The sequence below is a fragment of the Hippocampus comes genome, unplaced genomic scaffold (genome assembly GCF_001891065.2).
Source record: "Hippocampus comes isolate QL1 unplaced genomic scaffold, H_comes_QL1_v1.1 scaffold7, whole genome shotgun sequence".
Taxonomy (NCBI): Eukaryota; Metazoa; Chordata; class Actinopteri; order Syngnathiformes; family Syngnathidae; genus Hippocampus; species Hippocampus comes.
In genome coordinates this window covers 8,184,740-8,207,141 of record NW_017842060.1, presented here as the reverse complement: position 1 = coordinate 8,207,141, position 22,402 = coordinate 8,184,740, and the positions used below count along the sequence as shown (strand labels likewise).

The following is a 22,402-nucleotide window of genomic DNA, read 5'->3' as shown; positions in this document are numbered from 1 at the left end:
ATTTTTTGTGTTTTTTTTTTTTTTTTTTTTTTACAAGGCACAAGTTGTTAAAAGATGGCGCCAAAGCCCTTGCTAATAGGAAAGTAGTAATTGGTGTCATGTAATCAGACGTGGTAGCCAAAAACTGCACTTTCGTTCCAGTACTGTTATTAAATTTAATAACTTTACTTAATATGATTAAAGAGAAAATATATTTTTTAGAAATAATTACTTGAATAAGACTAAGTATTCAGTGAAAAATCAAGTACTGAGTAACTGGTGAATAGCTTGTTGTTTGAATCATTATTAAATCAGCATATGAACGTTCATTTGACAAAGAAATAAAATAGGAATGTGCAGATTTAGATATTGCCCAACAATATTACTTTAACTTAACTAAATTAAATTCAATTATAATAAATTTACGTACTTTCTGCCTTGCGGATGGAGCCATGGAGGCTTTGTAGTTGGTCTAGCTCAGTTTGATCAGTCAAAAGGAGTAATTATCAAATATTGCTAAATATTGCATCATATTAAGTGGTTTGTGCTGAGTGTAGGATTGGCTAGGCTGTTACAAGTCTGCAAAAACCAAAACAAATGGGGTTACCATTATGCTAGCATTAATAGATAAAAATAAGAGTAGCGAGTGGAAGCTAGCTCAATGTAACAAACTAAAAGTAGCGATTCAAAATTGGGACTCCACTAAAATGAAATAAAACATTTATGTGACTATCAACATCACACATTCAAATTTGCCGTGAACTCATGTTCAAAGTGCTGATGTACAAAGTGTGCACCATTATGTGACTGTTGCCTTCTTTGCGACTCAGAGGCCCTCCCTCGTGCCAAATCCCTTTGTCATGTTTAGCGTTAGTCTACAATGAACAACTGCTGAACACCAAATGATGCGTCATGTTTAGCACTCGGGCCTCCTCCGGCTGTTATTCCAGGCCATTGCTCAACTTTTCCACTCTCTCTCTTCCCTCCCAAGTTGCTGAATCACGTTAAGTGGTTTGTGCTGACCTACCTTCCTGTTTTCATTCCTCTAGTGGGAGGGAAGAGGAGGAGTGTATAAAAGCAGAGTAGGATGGCTCAAGCTGGACAAAGACAATCACAGCAAAGCCGGTGACTACTGACGGAGGAAAAGAGCAACACAATGGAGACACAGAAGATGCAAAGAGTAGAAAAGTAAGAATTGATTTGATTGATCTCAGTAGCCAATAGATTTTAATATCGGTTGTATACAGCTTTGCATGTGCTGATTTTTGTTTATTTATGCCCATCATATACATAAAGTATTTATGACCGCTTTCATGTTAGACAGTCAGAAATATCTGGACAGTGACCGCTTCAATGATGTTGTCTTTCCACACCACCAGGATGGATGTGAAATAAAAGGATCAACATGTGGAGTTAAGAGCTTTCACAAAAATATGACATTTAGCACTGAGGATTGACAGACATTTTGTGAAAAGCATTCATGAGTATTTCGGTCGAGTGACATTGTAAATAGAGCCATTGATAGTGAATGAAAATTTGTTGCAGCCATGTAGGGGCCTGCATTTATAATAAAAAAAAATGCAATCCTCAATTATCGTTAGTTTTGTCAAAAAATGAAGACCTAAATCTTGAGTTGCTTTTCACAAAGACATCAAGGCCCTCAGTTGCAGTTGCCTTCCCTTTTATCTTCAGCCAGACAAAAGCAACCTCTTCTTGGATGAGATCAGGGCACTGAAGTATTATAACTTGACAAATAGTTCATCACGACAAACCTTTGCTGTCATGTTGCATGAAGCACTACTTCAACGTGGATGGTCATGACTCTAATTATTGTATTTCCCCCCTGCAGGGATCTATCAGAACAAATCAAAAACGTGACCATGGAGAGTCACATGAGGGCAGAGAACACAGAGTTAATGTTGAGCTTCCAGAAGGGGCAAGTCACCAGGCTGCAGTATAAGGTAACAACACTTTTCAAACTCTACTCTTCATACTCAAAAGAACATCAACTCACCGCCTTCCTCATTCCTCAGCTTCTGCTCAGCTCCCTCCGTGAGATCTACCAGACCTTGGAAGATGAGCTGGACAGGAACTCCAACCACCCCGCCGTGGAGCCTATTTACTTCCCATCTGAGCTAGCCAGGCTGGAGTCCATTGAGAAAGACCTGGACTACTTCTACGGTCCAGACTGGAAGGAGAAGATCGTTGTACCCGCGGCCACAAGAAGATACTGTGACAGACTCCGCGAGGTCGGTTTCTTGCTAATGAGCACGCGTTTACCTCCATGATAAGATGATGCTCATCCATGCGATCTGATTTTCAGATTGGGGAGAAGAACCCAGAGTTTCTGGTGGCCCACGCTTACACCCGTTACCTGGGCGACCTGTCTGGTGGCCAGGTCCTCGGCCGCATCGCCCAGAAATCCATGGGCCTGAAAAGCGGCGAGGGTCTGTCCTTCTTCGCTTTTCCGGGCGTGTCCAGCCCCAACCTTTTCAAGCAGCTCTACCGGAGCCGCATGAATGTGCTGGAGCTGAGCGAGGAGCAGAGAAACGGCGTTCTGGAGGAGGCCGTCAAAGCGTTTGAGCTTAACATCCAGGTAGGGGATCATTACTTAAATCCACAGGTGGGGGCTTCGGGTCACGACTCAGAGACATACTTATGACTTGCACATACTGTACCTCTGCTAGGCTCACTCATCCCTCTTCTCCAGTCAACGTATTTCTCACCGATGTTGTACGGATTGCGTTTTAGGTCTTTGAGGATGTGCAGAAGATCCTGAGTGTGGCTGAGGACCATCAAGACTCCAAAGTTGTGAAAAGTAACTCTGCTCTACAAAGCTCCGTGATGGGCGCTCCGCTCTTCAGGATGCTCCTCGGAATCCTGGTGGCTGTTGTCACCATGGGAATCTGTATGTCGTAGGGCTTTGTGTATATAATGTGAGTCACCTCAGGGTGCAGCTTATAGCACATAACCATGACTTCATTAAAACGGTTGTGGTATTGGAACGTTCGCACAGACCAGCAAAAATGAATGACAACATGACTGGCCAGTAGTTGGCGATGTCACTTTGTAAAGAAACACTATGCAAATGGTCGCCAACTGCTTTTAGTCATCCGTCTCAACAAAAAATCATTTTGCTAATGTGCGTGAGTGACAAGTTTGATGTCAACGCTACAATAGAGTTGAGATCCACCATGATAGTTTATATTGTGACGTCCTTTCTCTTTGTTTCGGTATTTTCCATTGTACAGCTAAGCCATAACACTGGCGTTTGGCTTTTCCAAAAGTCTGCGTTTTCACACTCAGAACACTGTTGCCATGTGAACAAACTGCCAAAAACGACAGCACTTGACTCCATTTGGAGTTTCAAAATGGTTCCGTGGAAAAAAATGCTACCCAAGTTCTTTGAGCGCCGTCTTGGGGAGGTCATGAGCAAGACGACTGTTTTCGCTCTCTTCCATTTTATGTGAACATCACCATTCAAATAACTGCTGGCAAGCCAGGTGATGTTGACAACACATCACCTTTTCAGAAGTGGTCTGAGACTAATTGCTGAATTTGTTTTTGTGGGTAAGAGAGACTAAGATGGACGGTTACAAGTGGACTTGGAAACAAAATTTCTTTTTGCATTCACATTGCAGTCAGTCAGCTGCTTATTTCACTTCCACTTGTACTTCAGGTCTTAATGGGCCTAATTCAGTGGAAAGCAAGTGAATCCAGAGAGCGTACTCATTTGTTTTTATTGCACAGGTTAAAGATTTGAAACTGAACTGAGACCACTTCCAGGATTCAATTCAGTTTTGGTTTCTTTGAATTTATACTATTTTACTGTAATATAATTGTACATAGAATTCAATAATAAACTGTAGTTATGTCTTATTTGACTGCCATGTAGGCACTTGTATGTTCGACTGCAACCGCATTTTCTGATGGTGTGTTTTATTCAAAGATGACCTTTTTCATCATAATAAAATGTTTTTTTGCGCATTTGCTTTTGTGAGTAATTTTTTGTTGGCTACCGTTCAAAGTGTCTTTTTTTTAAAGGCGTACACAGGCGAACAACCATCCACACTCACACTCATAGGGACAATTTAGAGTATTCGGTTAATCTGCCATGCATGTTTTTGGAATGCGGGAGGAAACCGGAGTATCCGGCGAAAACCCACGCAAGCACGGGGAGAACATGCAAACTCCACACAAGAAGGCCAGAGCTGCCCCCAAATCGAACCCTACACCTGTGCACTCTTGAGACCGACATGCTAACCCGTTGACCACCGTGCCTTCAGTTTCGGTCCCAATTTATTATAATGAACATCTTTAACTGCTTCAAAGAGTCATTGGTCAATTTAAATTTTTTTGCTCCTTGTTTTGTAGGGAAAATAGTTGCTTGGGAAGTCTGAAAGTTGCTAAAACTAGCAAATTTGTTGCCAAGCGAGCATTCAAGATCTTTCTTGACCCTATGCATGTTTTTAGATTGTGGGAGTAAACCAGAGTACCTGCAGAAAAGTCAAATTAGCACAGGAGAACATGCCAAGTCCACAAAGGAAACTTGAGTCCAAGGTTACTGGAAAGCTCACAAAACGGAGGCAGATGTGCTAACCACGACCACACCGTGCTGTCGCAAACAAGGCAACAGCGAGATGACAGTACATTGTTTGAAACATTCTATGCTTTAATGATGGTTAGATAACTTTTCCTACACATTCGTGGATTGCACATAAATTAACACAGATGACTGAGCAGCAGCAGGCAGCAGGGTGGGAAAGAAAAGAAAAGAAAAGAAAAACCTAACAAGTGACGCAAATGACAAGTGTGCTGGTGTCTGGCTCTCCCTAGTGGACGACTACAAATTGGAAGAACACCATCGACATGATTGTACTTCACTTCCTTCAACCTTACAAGGCACAGCAGCTTGGGCTAACTGAAAACGTCACTTGTTAGTTGCTGATAGATACATTCAACTCTACTGCTGGCAACAAGCATACAAACAAGAGCTTGATGGAAATGCATCACTTGCAGTATGAAGGCCATCAACTAAACAGTCAAACATCATAAAAAAGGAGCATATTCCTTAACTCATAGCCCTCTATAAGAAAACTACATGTGAAGATTTATATTCAAAAAAAAAAAACAACAAAATATTTGCAATATAAACTAACCCACCCAATTCATTTTGTATAAAGAAGTATTAGGGCCACACTGAAACGAACTGGGAAAATAAAGTTGAAATAATTTGGTAAGAATAAAGTTGTAATGTTGTGACAATGAAGTTGGAATATTCAGAAATAAGTCACATTAACTTCAAAAAGAAATTTCTATTTTGATGGGGGTGGGGGGATATGACAGACATTGCAAGAAGATGACATCTTCTGACAAAAGAAACGTTTTGCACTTACAAATCGAAATATGGCGTGAATAAAGTTGTAATATTTGGAATTAAAGTTGTCATGGTGCAAAACAAATTATGAGAAAAATGTGATATTAAGAGAAAAAGTAACTAATTACATTCTCCAAAAAATATTACAAGAATATAATTAGAATTGTGCTTTGAAAAAATGTTTTTGACACTCCTTTCATATATTGAAACAATGAAATGGTGCCATATTATTATTAATATTATTTTACTGTGATAATGACACAGTCATGGGATGGTCTGCATGTTCTAAAGAAAAAAGCATCTCGGCACACTTCATGTTCGTGTAAGTGATTCCAACACTTTTCTATTATCGCATTAATAATCCATGAATTAATTCATCCCGCGGAGGATATGAAGAAAAACTCTCTTCCTCTTGAATCTTAAATCATGACTACTGTACCTGCAGTCTTTCTGTTGATGTTTCGTATTGCACATTTCAAAGACTGTTCAGTGACATTAGCGACACCTCACTGCCGCATAATTAAACCTAAAATATAAATACCATACATTTTTGAGGCTATATTAAAGTGAAATTATTTCTGGGAAAATCTGTTGCTACATGTAGTTTTCTTTCTTCGAGTTCAAATTGGCACACTGCCCCGTTGGAAACAAACAAACAAAAAAAAACATCAAAGGTTTTACCGACCAATCAGATCCAAGCAATTACTTTAATGTACAATTTCTATGCATGTAAGCAATTCAAGAACATGAGCACAAAGCCGCACGGCCTGGGCTACCTGTGCACAGCAGCTAGGACAGATTGGCCTAACAAGAGACAGTTACTTGGAGCCAAGCCTGGGGATTACTTGTGGGCGGGGCTCAGTTGGCTTCGTAGGTGGCGAGCAGAGCGGCGTCCACGGGCTCCATGCAGGACGGGCAGGTAAAGGAGCGCATGAGCCAGGTGTCGATGCAGTCCAAGTGGTAGATGTGCAGGCACGGCAGGAACCGGATGGGGTCGCCGTACTCAAAGTCCATCATGCAGATCACACACCTGGGACAGATGAGTGACTGGACTGGTGCATTGTGGCTGGACAAAATATGATTTTTCTTCTGACAGAGCAATGCACTGATTCCCAAATCACAGTCCATGAGCTGGAGTAAATTTTCCAAATTTACTCAATATTATGAATTCATGACTACGAATTTGGGCTGAACAATTTAGTCAGATCGACGTTGCAATGGAAGAAAATGCAATTTACAAATCGCAAAGGTTGGAATAAAATCAAAACAAAGCTTTATTCTGGTCAGTCTGTAGACTTTATTTTTTTTTTTTTACATATGTATAGTTTGTTGATTTATTAATATAGTGTCTAGATAAGTTCAGTGCAGTCCACGTGGTTGCATGCCATTGTTTCATGAAATATGAAAAGTTCAATTATCTGACTATCTATCGACAAGGAATGGATGGATTTCACATTGGGATGTTTAAAAAAATAGTTAACATATATTGGAAACAAATATAACGATTTCTGTTAGATGTGATGGGACCAGAAAACTCTCAGTCAAATCCCCCCCAAAAGTCCAAGTAAAGTATTCACGACTCACTCTTTGACTTTGTGGTCGGAGGGGTTGGAGCCTGGATCAAAGATGCCTCTGGGCAGGTGATGGATGAGGCCGATACGCTGGGCGATGCGCACCTGCTCCTCCTCGCTCAGCTGACTGGCCAAGCGACTCTCCCCGGGGGTGGGATGGTACACGGGCACGGGCTGCGGGCGCTCCTGAAAAACCGGCCAAAAAAGAAAAAAAAAAATCACATAAGCCTTCCGTGCGTGCTTTGTACAGGGAGGTTCTTCGTATACACAACAGCCCCCCCCCCTCTCAAATTTGTTGTTACATTTTTCCTCCTTTTTAAATGAAAGTAAACAAAGGCTTGATTTTTGATGATTATCCTGTTAGCCTATCTTCTTCTATTTCTCATTCAACTACCACCTTTTCTCTATCAGTGTTTGGTTTGGATGTCCTGAAGCGCCACGTTGCCTCTAACGGCACAGTTAGTTATTTTCTATAATTCTTCTTTAACCCTTTTATTTGTAAATGCATTTAAGTGTTGCAGTGATGTGAAACACATTGAAATACTTGTGCTTGAAGTGCACAACATAAATAAAGGCGCCTTGCCTTACTTATCATAACTTAACATTTATTAAGACTTAGAAAGAATGGGTTACAGAGAAAGGCTTACCAAGACCTTTGTGGTTTCAATGCCTTTTAAGACGTTAAGGAAGTGCAGAAACCCTATGTGCTTTAACCATTTACACTTGGGCAATCTTCTGAGATCCAATTCAAAAATATAAAGACAATAATGTTGAGATTGACACTGTCAAGAGAGGTATTCATTGAACGCTGTGTTGATTGTTGGGGCTGTACTTTCTAGGTAATGTACCTTCTTTAGCAACATGAGAAAGCTCTCAGTGTGATGAAGAGCAGTTCGACTACGACCATAACAAAAAAAAAAAACCAAACAAAGAAACGGAATACCTCTCCAACAATAATCAAGCATTAGGTTTGTTTTATATGAAATAAGAAAAAAAAGACAAAATTGCGTAGGATAATATGAGCTTGTGTGCCTAGTATAATGAGCATAAGTGTCAATGTTGATGGTTAAATGTCGGCAGGTGGTTGGGTGATAAAGCTCCATCTTACACAGTAGTGGTTTATCGTGTCGCATATGTAGGTCGGTGTGGGGCCGGCTTGGGTCACCTGGTAGGGCGGCGGCGGTTCTCCGGGCAGGCTGCCCACCTCAGACTCGTTCAGCAGAGACAAATCATCCGCTCCTTGAGAAAACAGGCAGTTCCCCATCGAAGTGATAGCAGCATGAGCGACATACGCGCACACACACGCAAACTCGACGACGCAACTAGCTTGTTTTCTCCTTCCTTCGGCGTCTTTGCAACAACAACAACAAAAAAATTGTGGCCAAAATTCCACGTCACGTCACGAAAGAAACTCTCAGCGCTGTTTTCGAACAAAGGAAAATCTATCTGGTGACACTAATTTGAAGAGCTCGGGCGAGTTATTTTCGTGTCCTAAATTCTTGTGTTTACAAAATGTAGACCGGAAGTATAGTCTGGGAGTTTTTGACTACTTCCGCCACCGAGTGCGCTTGTCGTCACGACTAAAAATACATTCTTTGGTACTGTATTTAAAACGTTAAGATACTTTAATTTACAACAGAATCACACTGAACAAAAAATAAAATACATCCCGTCTTATCATCAATTATATACAGTATGTAAAGTATAACTTTACATACTGTACACCCTTACCGTTCCGAGAGAAGTGAATTCCGGGGTTACTTGAAGGCAACTTCGCAGGCTGAGGTAATCAGGACGCGCCCTTTTTGAGCTGCATGACTTCGGTGACGCTAAGCTAGGAGGGGCAAAGGAGTTGACTCATAAAAGATGGTGGCACACAGTACTACATACGGTTGCGCACAACTGTAAAATTACACTAGGGAATTGAGAATAATATTTCATAGGAAAACAATGGTGCCTCAAGTCATAAGTTTCGATTCAATTCGATTTTGATTCATCAGGTTCTGATTCTATAAAATAGCAATGTAAATGCTCGAATATTGATTCAGTAAAAATTAAAACTACACAAAGGATGGGAGATTAAAAAAAAAAAATAACCCTCCCGTTATGTTTGTCGGTCAAACTCACCCATTTGCAAGTTAAAGTAAATGTTGAAAGTAGTTTTTCGGTATAAGACTTCTGCTTGGGTTATCATGTATAATCAACAAGTCCAATAAAAATGGCATTTGTACACATTATTGTGGATGTATTTTTGTTAAAATAAAAACAAGCATTCACGCCTACCTACCCTGCTCACACTGAATAAGTGTGTCTGCTTGAGTTTATTGTATTTCTGTAATACAAATAAAAACACGTGACACCTACGGGTACAGTCAAGAACATCCTTTTTATTCAATCAGGTGCTGCTCTTCTCAAACTGCGTTTTTCTTCTTATGGAAAAGAAACTGTAATTAACACATGCATTTCACCTAGAGCTCTGGGGGTGTTCTCACAAAGAAATGGTGCGTAGACAGAGGCGCAGAGGAGCTGGGACTAAAAGGAGTGGGGCCAAGGGGGCAAGGAGGCTGCTGCCTAGTAACCATACACGCTTAAGAAAACAAACTAAACGAGAGAACACAGACTTGGAGCTGTCCAGCATGAGGTGAGGTGGAAGGGGAAAAATAACAGGGAACCCACCCCCCCAAGAGGTCATGACCTCAGGTACGGCCAGCCAGTGTGTTTGAAGTAGTTAATACTGCTGAGAGTTTTACTATGTAAAACTCACCATTAACGATAATACTTAGCACAGATTCCTTTGTGGAAATATGGTTGTGAAAATGCAAGCCCGCCCCCTTTCCTTCAACCTCATGCAGGATAAGTCCGGCAATAAGGTGCTTGTAGCTTTCATTTTAAGTCCAAGGCTTCCTGTCCTCAAAGAGATTTTAAACACAGCATACCCTGATAAGCAAATATCCCAAAAAAAAGAAAAAAAATCATCCAAATTATAATGAAACAAAAAGGGGGAAGTAAAACAAAGCCAAACAATAAATAACCAAAACAAAAGAGCAAACTGTTATCCTAGTCCGAGCAGCCCCTGTTCCAACATCCCGAAGCGGTTCATTCAGCTTCCTCCATCCCAGAAACAGCCTTGAACCCACTCATCCATTCCTTAGAGAAAAAAAAAAAAAAAAACGACCCAAGGACACCCCCAAAAGCCCGTCAGCGTCATTTGTTCACGTACATTAGCTGTTGAATGGAGAAGCAGAAGTGATGGGTATGGCGAGATACAATGTGAAGCATACAGACAAGAATAACATGTGAGCTAACTGCATTCTGCTCAGACAAAAAAAAGTTTCTCAGTAATATTTTTTTTTTTTGTTTTTTGTTTTTTTGGTCCCGCCCTTCAGCAGGAGAGAGCGAGCCAGTGAGCGAGAGTGACGGACACACAGTTTACATACTACTCGAGTGTCAAAGAGAAAATAGACAGTGGAGACAGGGGTTGGGTTGGGGGAGGTTCGTGGAGGGGAAAAAAAAGCAACAGCCCAACAATGACACTTTTTTTTGCCATCATTTATCGTGAAAGAACTAATTGACACCTTTTATATCTGTATGCAGATTTCAGCATTTAGATATAAGGAAGAGAAGGGAGGACCGATAATGGTTCATTTGAAACGTGCTCGAGCGCGGCACTCAGGGAATAACCAGCGAACCAAACAAAACAAAAACTGGATTACAAAATGGAGTCTGTGAACAAAAGGCACTTTCAAGGGACAACCTTTAACTGCTGGAAAACTATACACTACAGCACAAGCACTAGAAGAGTCATTTACAGAGGCGGGTGGAGGCGGCGAGGGGGGTGGTGGCGATATTAAGAATGGGGGGGACAACAGGGGAGACGCTCACAATGCTGCCTAAGGGTAAAGGGGTCTCGTGGTGTTTGTTTGGCCGCGTTCTACTTCATGTCGTGGCAGCGTGTCTCGGGATCACGCTTTTGTTTTTGGATTTAGGCCAATGTTTGGAGTTTTCTGCTGGTGAGTTTTAGGCATCGCTCGGATGAAAAAAAAAAAGTTGCCTGGTTTTCTTGACGTGACAGTCAGTTTTGATTGATGGATCAAACCCCCCGCCCCATCCACTCAATAGAAGAAGAATACAAACAGTACGAGAGAGAGATATAAGAGGAGTAATAATGCTTTTTTTTTGTTCATGACCATTTGTTTCTAATAGTTGTGAACAGAATTAATAATGTTTAAGGAGCACCAGTTTTCACTTGATGATAAAGAAGTTGTGTAGATTTGTTTTCCTTCAGCCCTCCCGCATATTTTTTTTTATAAACAAATGATTACACAGAAACATTAAAAAAAAAGAGACAAAGAAAATAAAAACAATACCCCCGACTTACAAAGACTATGATTTTTTTTTTCTTTTCTTAATCATGGCCCTCTAAGTTTAGAGTCCTGGAGCTTATGGACTTGCGACAAATACATTTTTTTTTCTCTTTTCTCGTAGCTTTCTTAAAAATCTCTAACAGACAAACACAATGATCTACCCAATGCATTGCACGTGGCTCAATCGACACATATTTCTCAATAATAATACTTTCCATCAAAAAACAAAACATTTTTTTTTTCTTCTTCAATCCTACAGTCAAAATTTGTTGACATGTTTATCTAAGGTATTAGAATGCTGCGCTGCTGCACATGTGTGTGGTGTCGTTTGGGGCTGGGACTGCAAAGGGAAGGTCAGGTGATGTCACCCGAAGGGTATTCTGGGAAAGCTTCAGAAAATAACTAGACTGCCCACCAGCTCGCGGAGCAAAAAGTTCAAAAGGAGCATACTTATATCATAAATATATATGTACTGTATAAGATCTCTCTCTCTCTCTCTCTCTGTATGTCTTTATAAAAAGCATGTTTACCGTCCTCTATAAAGATGTTTCCAGGCCAGGGTTTCCCAAATTGTGGGGTGGCACATTTAAAAAACAAACAAAAAAAAAAAAAACAAAACCAAATTTTTTTCGGTAAGATTATCAGAATAAAAGAAGAATACATTAAAATATATATGTTATATGTTATCATAAATTATATTAATTTAATGCAATCCGTGGTGTTAAAATTAATTGACAACTATTTTTGCCTTGACCAATGTAATGCAATTACCAAACCAGTTACGGAATCAATTTCAAAAACTTTGGTGAGCCCAACATTAATCCCTCTTGAGTGATATTGTTTAGTTGTTTATAAAACCAAATGAACAACAATATTTGGTTCGTAAACTGCAATCATGAGTAAAATGACTTAGTCATGCGCTTTTACGCAAAGTAAAATTGTATCCCATTATTTGATGAATCAATGGAATAATCTCTTCTAAAAATACTTGACAGTACCAGGTCAAAATGTAATACGTGATGGCTTGTGCTGAATTGGGAAACCCTGGCCAAGGCCAATGTTTTTAGCTTTGAGCATTAGCTAACATGCCAGAAAAAGAACCTGAAGTGTAAGACTAATTGCATGAAGTGAATACAGAGGCACTTTCATATTACTGTTAATAGTTTTGATATATGTTTTAGCACATACATGTTACACGAGAGGCCGAGACCCGAATCTCGGTCTTTACTATCCCTGCAAAACAGAACCTACAGCGAGGCAGTCCAGTTATTTTTTGATATCGGCTTTTGATATTGGGTTGTGTCATGATGCAAATGCTTGATGTGAACAGTTTACATGTAACAAATGTCAATTTGGACAAATCTCAAATGAATGAAAAACTATTAACAGAGGCATTTTGGAGAACCAAATATGAAAGGCTTCCCTTTATCATTCTATGACACGTGTTAGCGTGTGTGTGTGTGTGTGTGTGTGTGTGTGTGTGTGTGTGTGTGTGTGTGTGTGTGTGTGTGTGTGTGCGTGTTCCTTTGAGTGGACTATAGGGTGAAGCAACGCAGGGGATTGTGTGTGATGAGCTGGTGTTACCGTGCTGTCCTTGCGCGCGAGAGATTTTGAGAAGCTGTTTAGCTGACATCTACTCACTGAAGTCCGGGCCTGGTCCGAAGCATGCTATACAGTTACTGTGGCCAAAAGTGTTATGACATGCAAAACAATCCAAGTGGAAGAAAACCAAAAGAAAAAAAAATGCCAATAATAGATGAGATCACAAGAAAAAAAGCCCTAAAAGCTAAATGAAAGCTAATAATATGAAGCTTATGCTGTGTGTGTGTGTGTGTGTGTGTGTGTGTGTGTGTGTGTGTGTTTTTCTGGTAATATAAAAAAAAATTGAGAACAGGGATGGGCATTTGAATACGTTTCCTTGAATTGAGCTGTCTTTTTTCCCAATATTTTTTTTAAGATAGGAGAATGTATTAATGTAATTGAAATCCTGCCATGCCAGTTTCCAATGAGTTGTACTTCTTTAGATGGCAAACTATAGTGTTCCCCTGCTATATCTTTCATTGTCCGTGATCGTTTTATGAGGACCCAGGCAATTCTGGATTTAGTTTTATCAATCTTCAATGCAGTATCACACGGTGCCACGGCATATGGGGCAGCATTGAGCACAATTGGAAGCAATGCAGCGTGATTAAGAGTGAAAAGAAGAGGAAGAGAAGGTCCCCAACTACGTACGAATAATAGTCATTTAGTCATATTTTTTTTCCAAAATCTTGTTCTTGAACTGGACAGTCTTTTAATAATTTTATGTTATGATGCAAATGTCGTTCACTCTTTTGTCTGTAATTGCTTTTAAATGTTTATGTGAAGCACATTGAGTTACCTTCGGTAATGAAATGCAATGCAGCTGTTGTGAAAGGGCTATATAAATCAGGATGTATTGTATTGTATTGTATAATGTATAAATAAAGCTGCCTTGCCTTGATCGGAGAACTGCGCGAGCGAGAACAGACATTATTCAAGAATTCTTGTGTGTTTTAACAGTTTTAAGGGGTTTTGAAGTTTAAATGAGTTCAAAGTGAGGTGAAGAGGGAAAAACTATTTTTTTTTTAAAAAACCTTTTCAAATGCTCTTTCTATATGTTGTGGATGGGTCTGGTACATATCCTCTCTGGTGATAGTGGTGGTTGTTCACTGTAGTTGTCAGCCAAGTAAGCAGTTCACTCCATTTTGCCTCACAAGACACGATGAATCTATTTATTGTGCCCATCCCTAATTCTGATAAAAAATAAAATAAAAAAAAGAGTGGCTATGTGACAGACTATTTAAGGTAAGCTGGTTGCAAAAATATGTGTGTGTGTGTGTGTGTGTGTGTGTGTGTGTGTGTGTTGCACTTGAGGGGGTAAATTAGACCTGGATGCACAGCCACATCTCTGTCAAGCCTCCTTGGCCCTCCCTCATCGCCCTTGTGGCCGTGCATGTGCAATTCTGTTCATCCCGAATGAGAATTAATAGTGCATAGGTGATGGGATGAAAGAGCACATGTAGCCTTTAGTGTTTTAAACGCTTGCAACTGGCTAACGCTTATTCTCCCCCCCACCCCCCCCCAAAAAAAAAAAAAAAAAAAAAAGAAATAGTTGCCCTGATACTTGGACAGGTAAACAACAAAGACCAGCCACTTAGTGCATATAATGTCACACCATCTGATGGCGTCACCGGGATTGGCCAATCGCAAATCAATGGGTCTTCAGGGCTGAGCGAATGAGGTGCGTGAGAGGGTGGGGGTGGCACGCAGGGATGTGGCTGCGTGGGTGGTCTTGAACTTAAGTGGTGGTGGTGCTGGCCATCAAAGTGGGCGTCGCCAGGATCTTTGAGATCAGTTAGCGCAATTTAGGTGACTACCATTTTGTTTTTTAACCTAACAGGCCAATGCGTGGAGTTTCGTGGTGGAGAAGACAAAATGATAACAAAAATAAAAAGTAGAAAAAAAAAAAAAAAAAAAAAAAAAAAAAAAAAAAAAAGAAACCACAAATGTAAAAATTGGTCAATTTCCAGGTTGCCATATTTGTGTTTCCCGTCCAACATTTCCTTGATGAGCGTGCGACAGTTCCTAGTCTTCCGCCTGGCGGTGCGAGTCTGTCCACTCCATCTCATGGAGCCCTCCTGCATTTCTGAAGGCGGGTTGGCGGGTGGGGGGGTACGAACGTTCCAGTTCAAATTGGGAGTGGCCACTTGGGGTGGGGCGGGGCCATGTGGGGGTTCTGTAGTTGTACTTTGTACAATGTGGGCAAGTGAGAAACCTTTTTGAGTGTCAGCAGTCTGCTCTTCATCATTTTTTTTTCCAATTTTCATGACACCATTTTAGTTGATTCGTCGAGACCATGTCAGAGGAACCAGGACTGTGGAGGAGAAAAGACAAACAGTTAGTCATCGTTTTGCTTTTGCTGTGCTTTGATGCTGCCGCGGAAGAGTACCAGTGATGGCAAAGAGGGGAACTATGACAAAAATATGACTAAAATTAGCTTAGAACTCAATAGTGCCTTTCAAGGCACTCTAGCACACGATGATGAAGAGCCACAACCAGAAATGGATATGCGATGTGGTGAAGTGGCCTGGCTGTTCTGTTCTGGACTGCATTTACATTATCATTGAGTAGCAATGTAAGAGTAATGTTTTTTTCCGATTTAATCTAGCTGTTTCATAGTAAAATTGGTGAATTTAAATGTATTCACACATCTGTGTGTTCAAATGTATTCATTTTGTCATATCATTTGTTGAATAATTAGAAATAAATTACAAATTGTCCATTTTTTTACCACTAGGCGGCACTCTCCAATGCCTGTTTTTTTTTTTTTTTTTGCACAGCTCAGCTCTTCTACTTAGAGTGAAAAAAGTAATAAGGTCAATTTTGCTGCTCGCTGTTTTAAAGAGGGCTGACTCAAGCTTTTCTCTGATTAAAAACACTTGTGTTGGTTGACAGCTGTAAAGTGCAGGCCAACTATTCTTGTATTTTAACATGGATCCAGTTTCTGTCTACTGATAAAAAAAAAATCTCTGTGGTATTATTAAACAGCACTAAGGTGAAGACTCCTCTGAGAGAGAACGTTTTGGCTTTGGCCGATACTCTCTGGCTTTTGTTCGCATTCCACGAGCCTCGACCTGGGAAGTGCGGCAAATCAGGCCGCCGTGTTGTCACAGTTGTGTTCAAACCTCTCCAAAGTTTCAATCCTCCCTCTTCTTTCCCAGCCCTGACTCTTTAGCGTTTGTAGTCGATTCATCCTCCTGGCTTCCACTTCCATTAACCCCCTACTCTCTTCCTCTCCATGTAATCACCACCCCCCTCACCCCCCATGTAATCCTTGGCAGAGGAAAGTAACCCCAGGCCCCCCCTCGCTCGTCCAAGTCCAACAGCCTATGACATCATGTCTGGTTGCCAGCAGCAACCAGACAGCCGGGACGTGACTGTGGAGTGCAGTGAGCTTCAACTAACTCCCTTGCTCTTTTTTTCTCTCCCTAGTCCTCTGTGTCTATGGCTTTTTTGGGGGGGGGGGCTCAGTCCTGTCCACCTAATATTGCTCTGCCTGCACCGCTCACATCTCGCCACCAGAGAGCTCCTCAGACCGCTTTTTTCCCCCTCCCAGACTCAGGCCTAGCAGTACTAGCAAAGAGTGACCCACATAAAAAACTTTGGAGTAAAATTACACAATGAGCCTAAAATGCATTATAAACTTTAGACGTAAACTTTACTTGACCTTCTCTAATCTTATGAATGCACATGTTCAACCATTCAATGTTTCTCGAACAAGGAGCTGAATGGCAAAATTTACAACAGGTGTTCAGATGTATCTCCTGGTCCACTGCAGTACAGTTCCCTGCACCGTGACACCTAGCAAGGCTACAAAGTCCTCACAGGGCGGCATCGGCAGGTTGTAACAGAGATTCAGAGAGACTGGAGGAGTCATGGAAAGACTCCTGCAAGACCTCATTAAACTGCTTGAGTTTTCATCATATGTCTTTGTTAGGACTACGAGGGTCAGGACCAGTTGAGACGAACACTTGGGCTCTGGTGAAATGTACTCGAGTACACGAGTGGAGATGTTTTTTTTCTCCCCCACTCACACACACACACACCCAAACGTTTGCTAAGCGATTGTAGAGGATAATAAGATCTTTTGAACAGATGTAAGCTGTCGTCAGGTGGGGGGAAAACGAGGGGCAGGAGTTCTGGCACGGGGGTTACGTGTTCATGCGTGTGTTCGATGCATGCTCAGACACATTTGGATGGGGTTTGAATGCCCCCTCTGTGCCAGGGCTGCATCTGTGGAAGAGTGGTGCAGGTGGGGGAGCCTGAAAACACAGGAGGGAGCAGCAGGAGGGGGAAAGAGAGGGAGGGGGTGTGCTGTGGCAGCCGAGCGGAGCTGGGGAGCAGGAGGAGGGGGTGAGTCGGGCTAGTTGCAGATTGCTTCCATGTGTGCGGAGGGAACACGGCAGAGTCGATTTGGCTGCAGGCAGGTGCGGTTAGCCCCTAATGAGAAAAGTTGTGTTGATGATGGAGGAGGCCCAAGACACTGCAGCCCAGCGGCGTAGCGCAGCCAAGGCAAAAACCACAATGTAGTGCACTCGTGGCCTCACACGCTGCTCTAATACACACTGTGGGGCCTTGTGGAGATAAATCAACACTGGTCCAGCTCTAACTAACTGGCAATGTTTACATTCACGGCAGGGAAGCTACCGTAGGAACAGAAACTGTAAACCGGTACTGAAACTTAAGGCCTTCATACGTGCACAACATAGATCAATGTAGGTGGGCGATGACCAATATCAAGCCCATTATAATACACCCCTGCGGGCATTTCACAGCCACGTCTTTGGATGTGGAAAGCTATGATGTCAATTCAAACAAGCACCGTGTCTGAGCTAATCATTCTGGTCGACAAAAGTGCTGTGAACGCATAAACATCAAAGCAGGCGCCAAGGAAAGGCCAGTGAAATGAGAACATTCAGATCTTTGAACAGATCACACAGAATTCGACCCAATTCAAAACAGCGATCCCGCAGCTGCGGTCTTCAAGGTAAATGACTGAAAGTGCCACAAAAGCGGATCATGTTGATAGTGAGTGGGCCGTAGGTGTGGTTTAGCTGTATCCCGATTCAGGGGCTGGACCCCGAGCAGTGATCCCCAAGCACTTGTGGTCATCAGGTGTGCCGCGGGTTATTATCCAATTTCACCGAATCGGTCTGAAAATTATTGCGACAAAGAAAACCGAACCCGAATATGATTCTTCTTCCTGTAATATGTGGGCTGTATTACACTGCTCCTGGTGGCCAAGGTGTGCAACCATAAGGAACTCAATGTTAATTGGGACTGAAGCAAGAAATTATGATGTATAAAATGTTTAATTCTTTATATCCTATGATGTCATCACTACATATATTTTTTTAAACATAATATACAATAGACTAAGTTACCCAAATTCTGGGGTGTGTGTTTTGAGGTGATGGAATGGCATTTCCATTCATTTCTGGTCTGCTCTGGGTTTCGAGCACTGAACATATTAAACTCGTAAGTCAAGGTACCACTTTATATAATTTTTGTGACAATTTTGTTCAGTGGCATGTAAAATATGTGCCTTGGTTCGATAAAGGTTGGCAAACAGAAACAAGACCATTGACTCTTAAAATTGTTTTTACTATTGCTAGTTTAAAAAATTATTACAAATCTAGTTGATTCACTCACTAAAATTGGGACTGATTTTAAAGTCGGACAACGTACAAGCAACCAAGCAAACCACGACAGTTTTCACATTTGATGCATTTAAGTTATTGTAGAATGCACAATGTACAACTCCGGTTATGAAAGACTTTGCCTTTCTTCTTGCTCCTGTGTTGCTTTGATGCTCGTGTTGTTTTTCCAGCATTAGCGTTCCGATACCTCGCGTGTCTTCTTGATTTGTTTTGACAGCTGACAACAGCTCGAAAAGACACTTACTGAACCTAAAGCACTTAAATAGAATAGCAATGATCTGAACAGTTAGCGTTAGCAGCCGTGTCTCTCAGATAGTCAGTATTGTGTGAGCGCTTCAATTCTCAGCTTTGACTTTCCATATCGAGTGAATATCCAAATAAATCTGAAATTGTAGTGCTTAAGTGTGTATTTAATGCGCGTTAAAAGGATGGTGCAGTCTGTGCAAGACTTCATGGTTGAATGATATTTTCCAACTCCTTTTGTCAAGATTCAAGATGCAACATGGTAGCATTATTAGCCTGTCGGAATTCTAGGTGGCTAAATGTTAGCATCATTAAGCCCTTGAAAGGGTTTTACTTTCGACGCGCTGGATTTTTCAAAAGAGTTAAAAAGTCAATACAGGGGGTCCTTGGTTTATGATGGCTCCAAAACGAGGCGCATAATCAAGCAGTTGGTGTGGCAACTCGAGAATACGACAACATCGTCAGTCAGCACAAGGAGGCACGCTCAGTTACTGTCATACTTGCTAGTTTTGGTTTGACTCTTTTACGTTTATGGCCTACAAGTGTTTGTCGTACAGATATCAACAGAAATTATGATTTTAGCATTGATTAGTGACATCTGCTTTTTCTTACACAAAATTAATTCAAAATAAAGATATCTTCATATAGTATATTGTACAGTGTTGTTTTCCGCGAATGACAGTGGTAGTGTGTCCTTTAAAATAGTGTGAAAAGAAGAAGACGTATCCCATCGGGACAGCCTTTGAATGCAGCCTCTCGAACTGGGTCACAACTAATGACATCCTCATCGCTATGAATGGCCCGCTGGGCCCTTCGAAAGCCATGCCGGTTGTTGACACACAAGTGTGACAGTGTGCATGCTTAAAGCGAGTGATGAGGAGACACGGGCGACAGAGGTGGACGGGTGGGTGTTAGTTGAATGAGGGAGGCTGGCAGGGTACCTGAGTCTGCTGGGGGATATTCAGAAAGTTGTCCCGTGTTCCGATGCCGACAAACCGGTTGGGAGCTGTGGAGCCTGGCGTGGAGTATGCTACAAACAGAGAGAGACAAGTGTGTACATGCTTTGACACAAACACATACACACCGAGCTCAGGCTAGAGTTTGATGCTCTCAGCATCATTATTTGAAAAATTTGGTCAGTTCAGTACATGGCAATGGATCACTGTCAAAGGAACTATTGGGAAAAGACAGTAAGGGCCGGTGAGAGTGACGCTCTCTTAGTCATATGGATGATTTGTTCATGTTGCGGGCAACTTAATTGTTATTTCCCTTCACTTAGCCATGTAATCTGTGGTTACGCAGGGGGATGTCGAGTCTGTAATGAAGAGTGCTAACATGAGGGAGCTATTTCAAACAAGTCACTAATGATCCTCAGCAGCCCCTGGGCCCGTAATCATACAAAAACCACTGAGGACCCGCTGTCGACATAATAATAGGGCGACCGGCAGAAGAACCGGATTCATCACCGGTGGCAACCGACGCTCCATTTACATTTAGCCGGCCGAAGAGGAGCGTGTGACACCAGGTGCTGATGTCACAGGATCAAACTTAGGGCAGTTGTGTTCACTGGACTCCAGCATGGCCGAGTGGAACTGACTTGAGGAAGGTGGTGGGGTGGGGTACGGATGGCTGGGGGGGGGTTAACAGTGACAGGGCATGACAGACAGTGAGTGCGCCGTTTTAAAAAAATGGATGGGCGCGTGTTCATAACCGCCATTTGCAATGTCTTTGAGAATTAGAGGTGGAAGGAAAACCCAAAGGTGACAACAGCCACCCGAGTGAGAAACAAAAGCGTGAAAAGGGGTGCTATTTATTTATATGTCAATATAAATAAATAATCAAGTGACGTGTCAATTGGAGAGAGAGAGAGAGAGAGAGAGAGAGAGAGAGAGAGAGAGAGAGAGAGAGCAGAGAACGGGAGGAAAGTGGGGGAGAGAGGATGACAGGACAGGAGGAGAGAAAGTCAAAACAAAAAGGATGAGAAGATGCCCTGCTTGCTCCGTCCAGCGCCCCCTCCTGGAGTGCCTCTCCCATGGCCCGACTCTTTCACCGCATCTGTGTGGGTGTAACCAAGCAACACCTCAAAACTCCTCTCCCCTGCTCCCCCAGTGTACGACTAAGCCTCATCGTTTGTGTTTAGGTTGCTCCAAATACATTTCCATGATTTCCATGTTGTTTGTTTGTTCTTTATTATTGTGAGATCTGTGTGAAAGTGACAGGGGGATTGGGTGCGCTAAATTGGGGCACGATGGTCTTTAGTTTTCTTTTTATGTTGTTGTTTTGGAGTCCACGCCAACTGCCCTAATTTTGTTCCCCTACAAAGGGAAAAAAAGAGAAACAAAGGGGAAAAGAACTGAGAATATATCAAATAAAGCAAAGAAAGCAAAACAAAAATAAAAAGAAATGAGAGAAAGGGGCGTATTGCCTCTGTGAGGCAGACATGCAGGGCTTGTGTCGATCAAAAGTTTTTTTTGGCTGCAGAAGCGACGTGCATGGGGGCCCAGCACTGATCTGTCCCCCGGTCCCCCGACTCCCCACCCCTCTCCCCACAAACTACACAACCCAATGAAGCCAACGAGAAGAGGGGGGGAGACCACACTGCCTCTTGTGGTGCTAGCATGAAAACCAACACTAGAGAGCGAGAGAAGCTCGTATACAAGACGGGGAGGGAATGAACGCAAAGACACGAGCAGAGAAGGGGAAGCTGAAACTCAGAGCCAGGGAGAGAGAGGAAGGGATACAGAAGTGATGGAAAGAGGACCTCTTGGTATGGCGAAGGCGTGGCGACTAATAGTTTTGGACCTTCTACTGTGGTTCCTTCAAATGGTGTAACTCCAGGGGCTGCTGAGAGTTGGAGCAGTTCACCATCTTGCGGGAAGCAGCTCAAGCCAGACAAGGGATAACTACAGCAGTAGCCATCGTAGTCATCCTGAATGTGTGCATATTCATGTGGTATTTCACGATATGTCGAAATCCAGAATCTTGGGACCCCCTCTGTGTCAATCGGGGGAAATAAGGTGAAAATAAACAAGGCTTTCTAAAAGCAACTATGACAATTTGGTTTCGACTGCCGTCTACGATAACTCTGCGGGGAGACTGGGGCCACAAGGGGGGATTTGTGGAGGGGAGTGGGAGTGACTTACACGGAGATGCGGGTGAGCTGAGTCCACCGTCGGTGGGCGTGCTGATGGTTTTAGAGTCGGGCATGGGGAGGGGCACGGGGCGTGCCACCGGGGGTGGCGGGGGCAGCAGGAAGGAGCCCGGCATTTTGCTCTGGCCACCTCCATTAGGCTGCAGACGGACCATATAGACAGGGTGAGCAGGACGGGACGCAAACCCCCACCGACATCACACAGGGAAGCCAGGCACACGACACCAACGTGACAACCGACACGCACCCGCTGACCCAGAGATGGCAACAGCGCACACACACAAGTACGCACCTTACACACCAGAAAGAGCAACAAGGAGATATATACGCACACACATGCACACGCACACACACACACACACACATACCCTCACAGTAAAATGATCAGTCTGGCCAAAAAGAATGGAATACATAAGAAAAGAACAAAAGAGTATAGAACATCTTTTCACAAGAGCGGAAGTAGACAAGGTGTTGTC

General features: G+C 42.4%; 3 protein-coding genes across 12 annotated transcripts in view; 1 reads left to right on the top strand and 2 right to left on the bottom strand.

Moving 5' to 3' along the window:
- The first annotated feature begins 1,051 nt into the window (after positions 1–1,051).
- hmox1b (heme oxygenase 1b) lies at positions 1,052–3,865 on the top strand. Its single transcript, XM_019861847.1, has 5 exons — positions 1,052–1,167; positions 1,829–1,940; positions 2,013–2,228; positions 2,303–2,575; positions 2,731–3,865. The coding sequence occupies exons 1-5, from the start codon at positions 1,136–1,138 to the stop codon at positions 2,896–2,898; spliced, it is 801 nt and encodes a 266-aa protein (XP_019717406.1). The 5' UTR covers positions 1,052–1,135; the 3' UTR covers positions 2,899–3,865.
- Positions 3,866–4,632: 767 nt separating this feature from the next.
- rnf11a (ring finger protein 11a) lies at positions 4,633–8,483 on the bottom strand. The gene is made up of 3 exons (XM_019861848.1): positions 8,093–8,483; positions 6,941–7,113; positions 4,633–6,386 (listed from the first exon to the last, which is right to left on the bottom strand). The coding sequence occupies exons 1-3, from the start codon at positions 8,189–8,191 to the stop codon at positions 6,215–6,217; spliced, it is 444 nt and encodes a 147-aa protein (XP_019717407.1). The 5' UTR covers positions 8,192–8,483; the 3' UTR covers positions 4,633–6,214.
- A 5,441-nt stretch (positions 8,484–13,924) lies between these two features.
- Positions 13,925–22,402, bottom strand: part of nfixa (nuclear factor I/Xa) — a 134,563-nt gene continuing 126,085 nt past the window's right edge. For 5 of the 10 annotated variants that reach the window (XM_019861840.1, XM_019861837.1, XM_019861834.1 and 2 more), the window contains 3 exons: positions 21,919–22,066; positions 19,717–19,805; positions 13,925–15,186 (listed from right to left, as the gene is read on the bottom strand). In XM_019861840.1, coding sequence (XP_019717399.1) covers positions 15,172–15,186; positions 19,717–19,805; positions 21,919–22,066 — 252 coding nt within the window. In that variant the 3' untranslated portion in view covers positions 13,925–15,171. Of the gene's footprint in view, positions 15,187–19,716; positions 19,806–20,668; positions 20,831–21,918; positions 22,067–22,402 lie in introns of those variants that run through there. The other 5 variants (XM_019861841.1, XM_019861844.1, XM_019861843.1 and 2 more) reach the window with 3 other exon arrangements.

Bases quoted from the DNA above. Each gene is read 5' to 3' on its own strand.
- hmox1b (XM_019861847.1), top strand. From the start codon at position 1,136: ATGGAGACACAGAAGATGCAAAGAGTAGAAAA. The intron at 1,168-1,828 runs GTAAGAATTGAT...TCCCCCCTGCAG, and splicing joins AAGATGCAAAGAGTAGAAAA to GGATCTATCAGAACAAATCA. The intron at 1,941-2,012 runs GTAACAACACTT...CTCATTCCTCAG, and splicing joins TCACCAGGCTGCAGTATAAG to CTTCTGCTCAGCTCCCTCCG.
- rnf11a (XM_019861848.1), bottom strand. From the start codon at position 8,191: ATGGGGAACTGCCTGTTTTCTCAAGGAGCGGATGATTTGTCTCTGCTG. The intron at 7,114-8,092 runs GTGACCCAAGCC...CCGGTTTTTCAG, and splicing joins AACCGCCGCCGCCCTACCAG to GAGCGCCCGCAGCCCGTGCC. The intron at 6,387-6,940 runs GTGAGTCGTGAA...CATCTGTCCCAG, and splicing joins TCCGACCACAAAGTCAAAGA to GTGTGTGATCTGCATGATGG.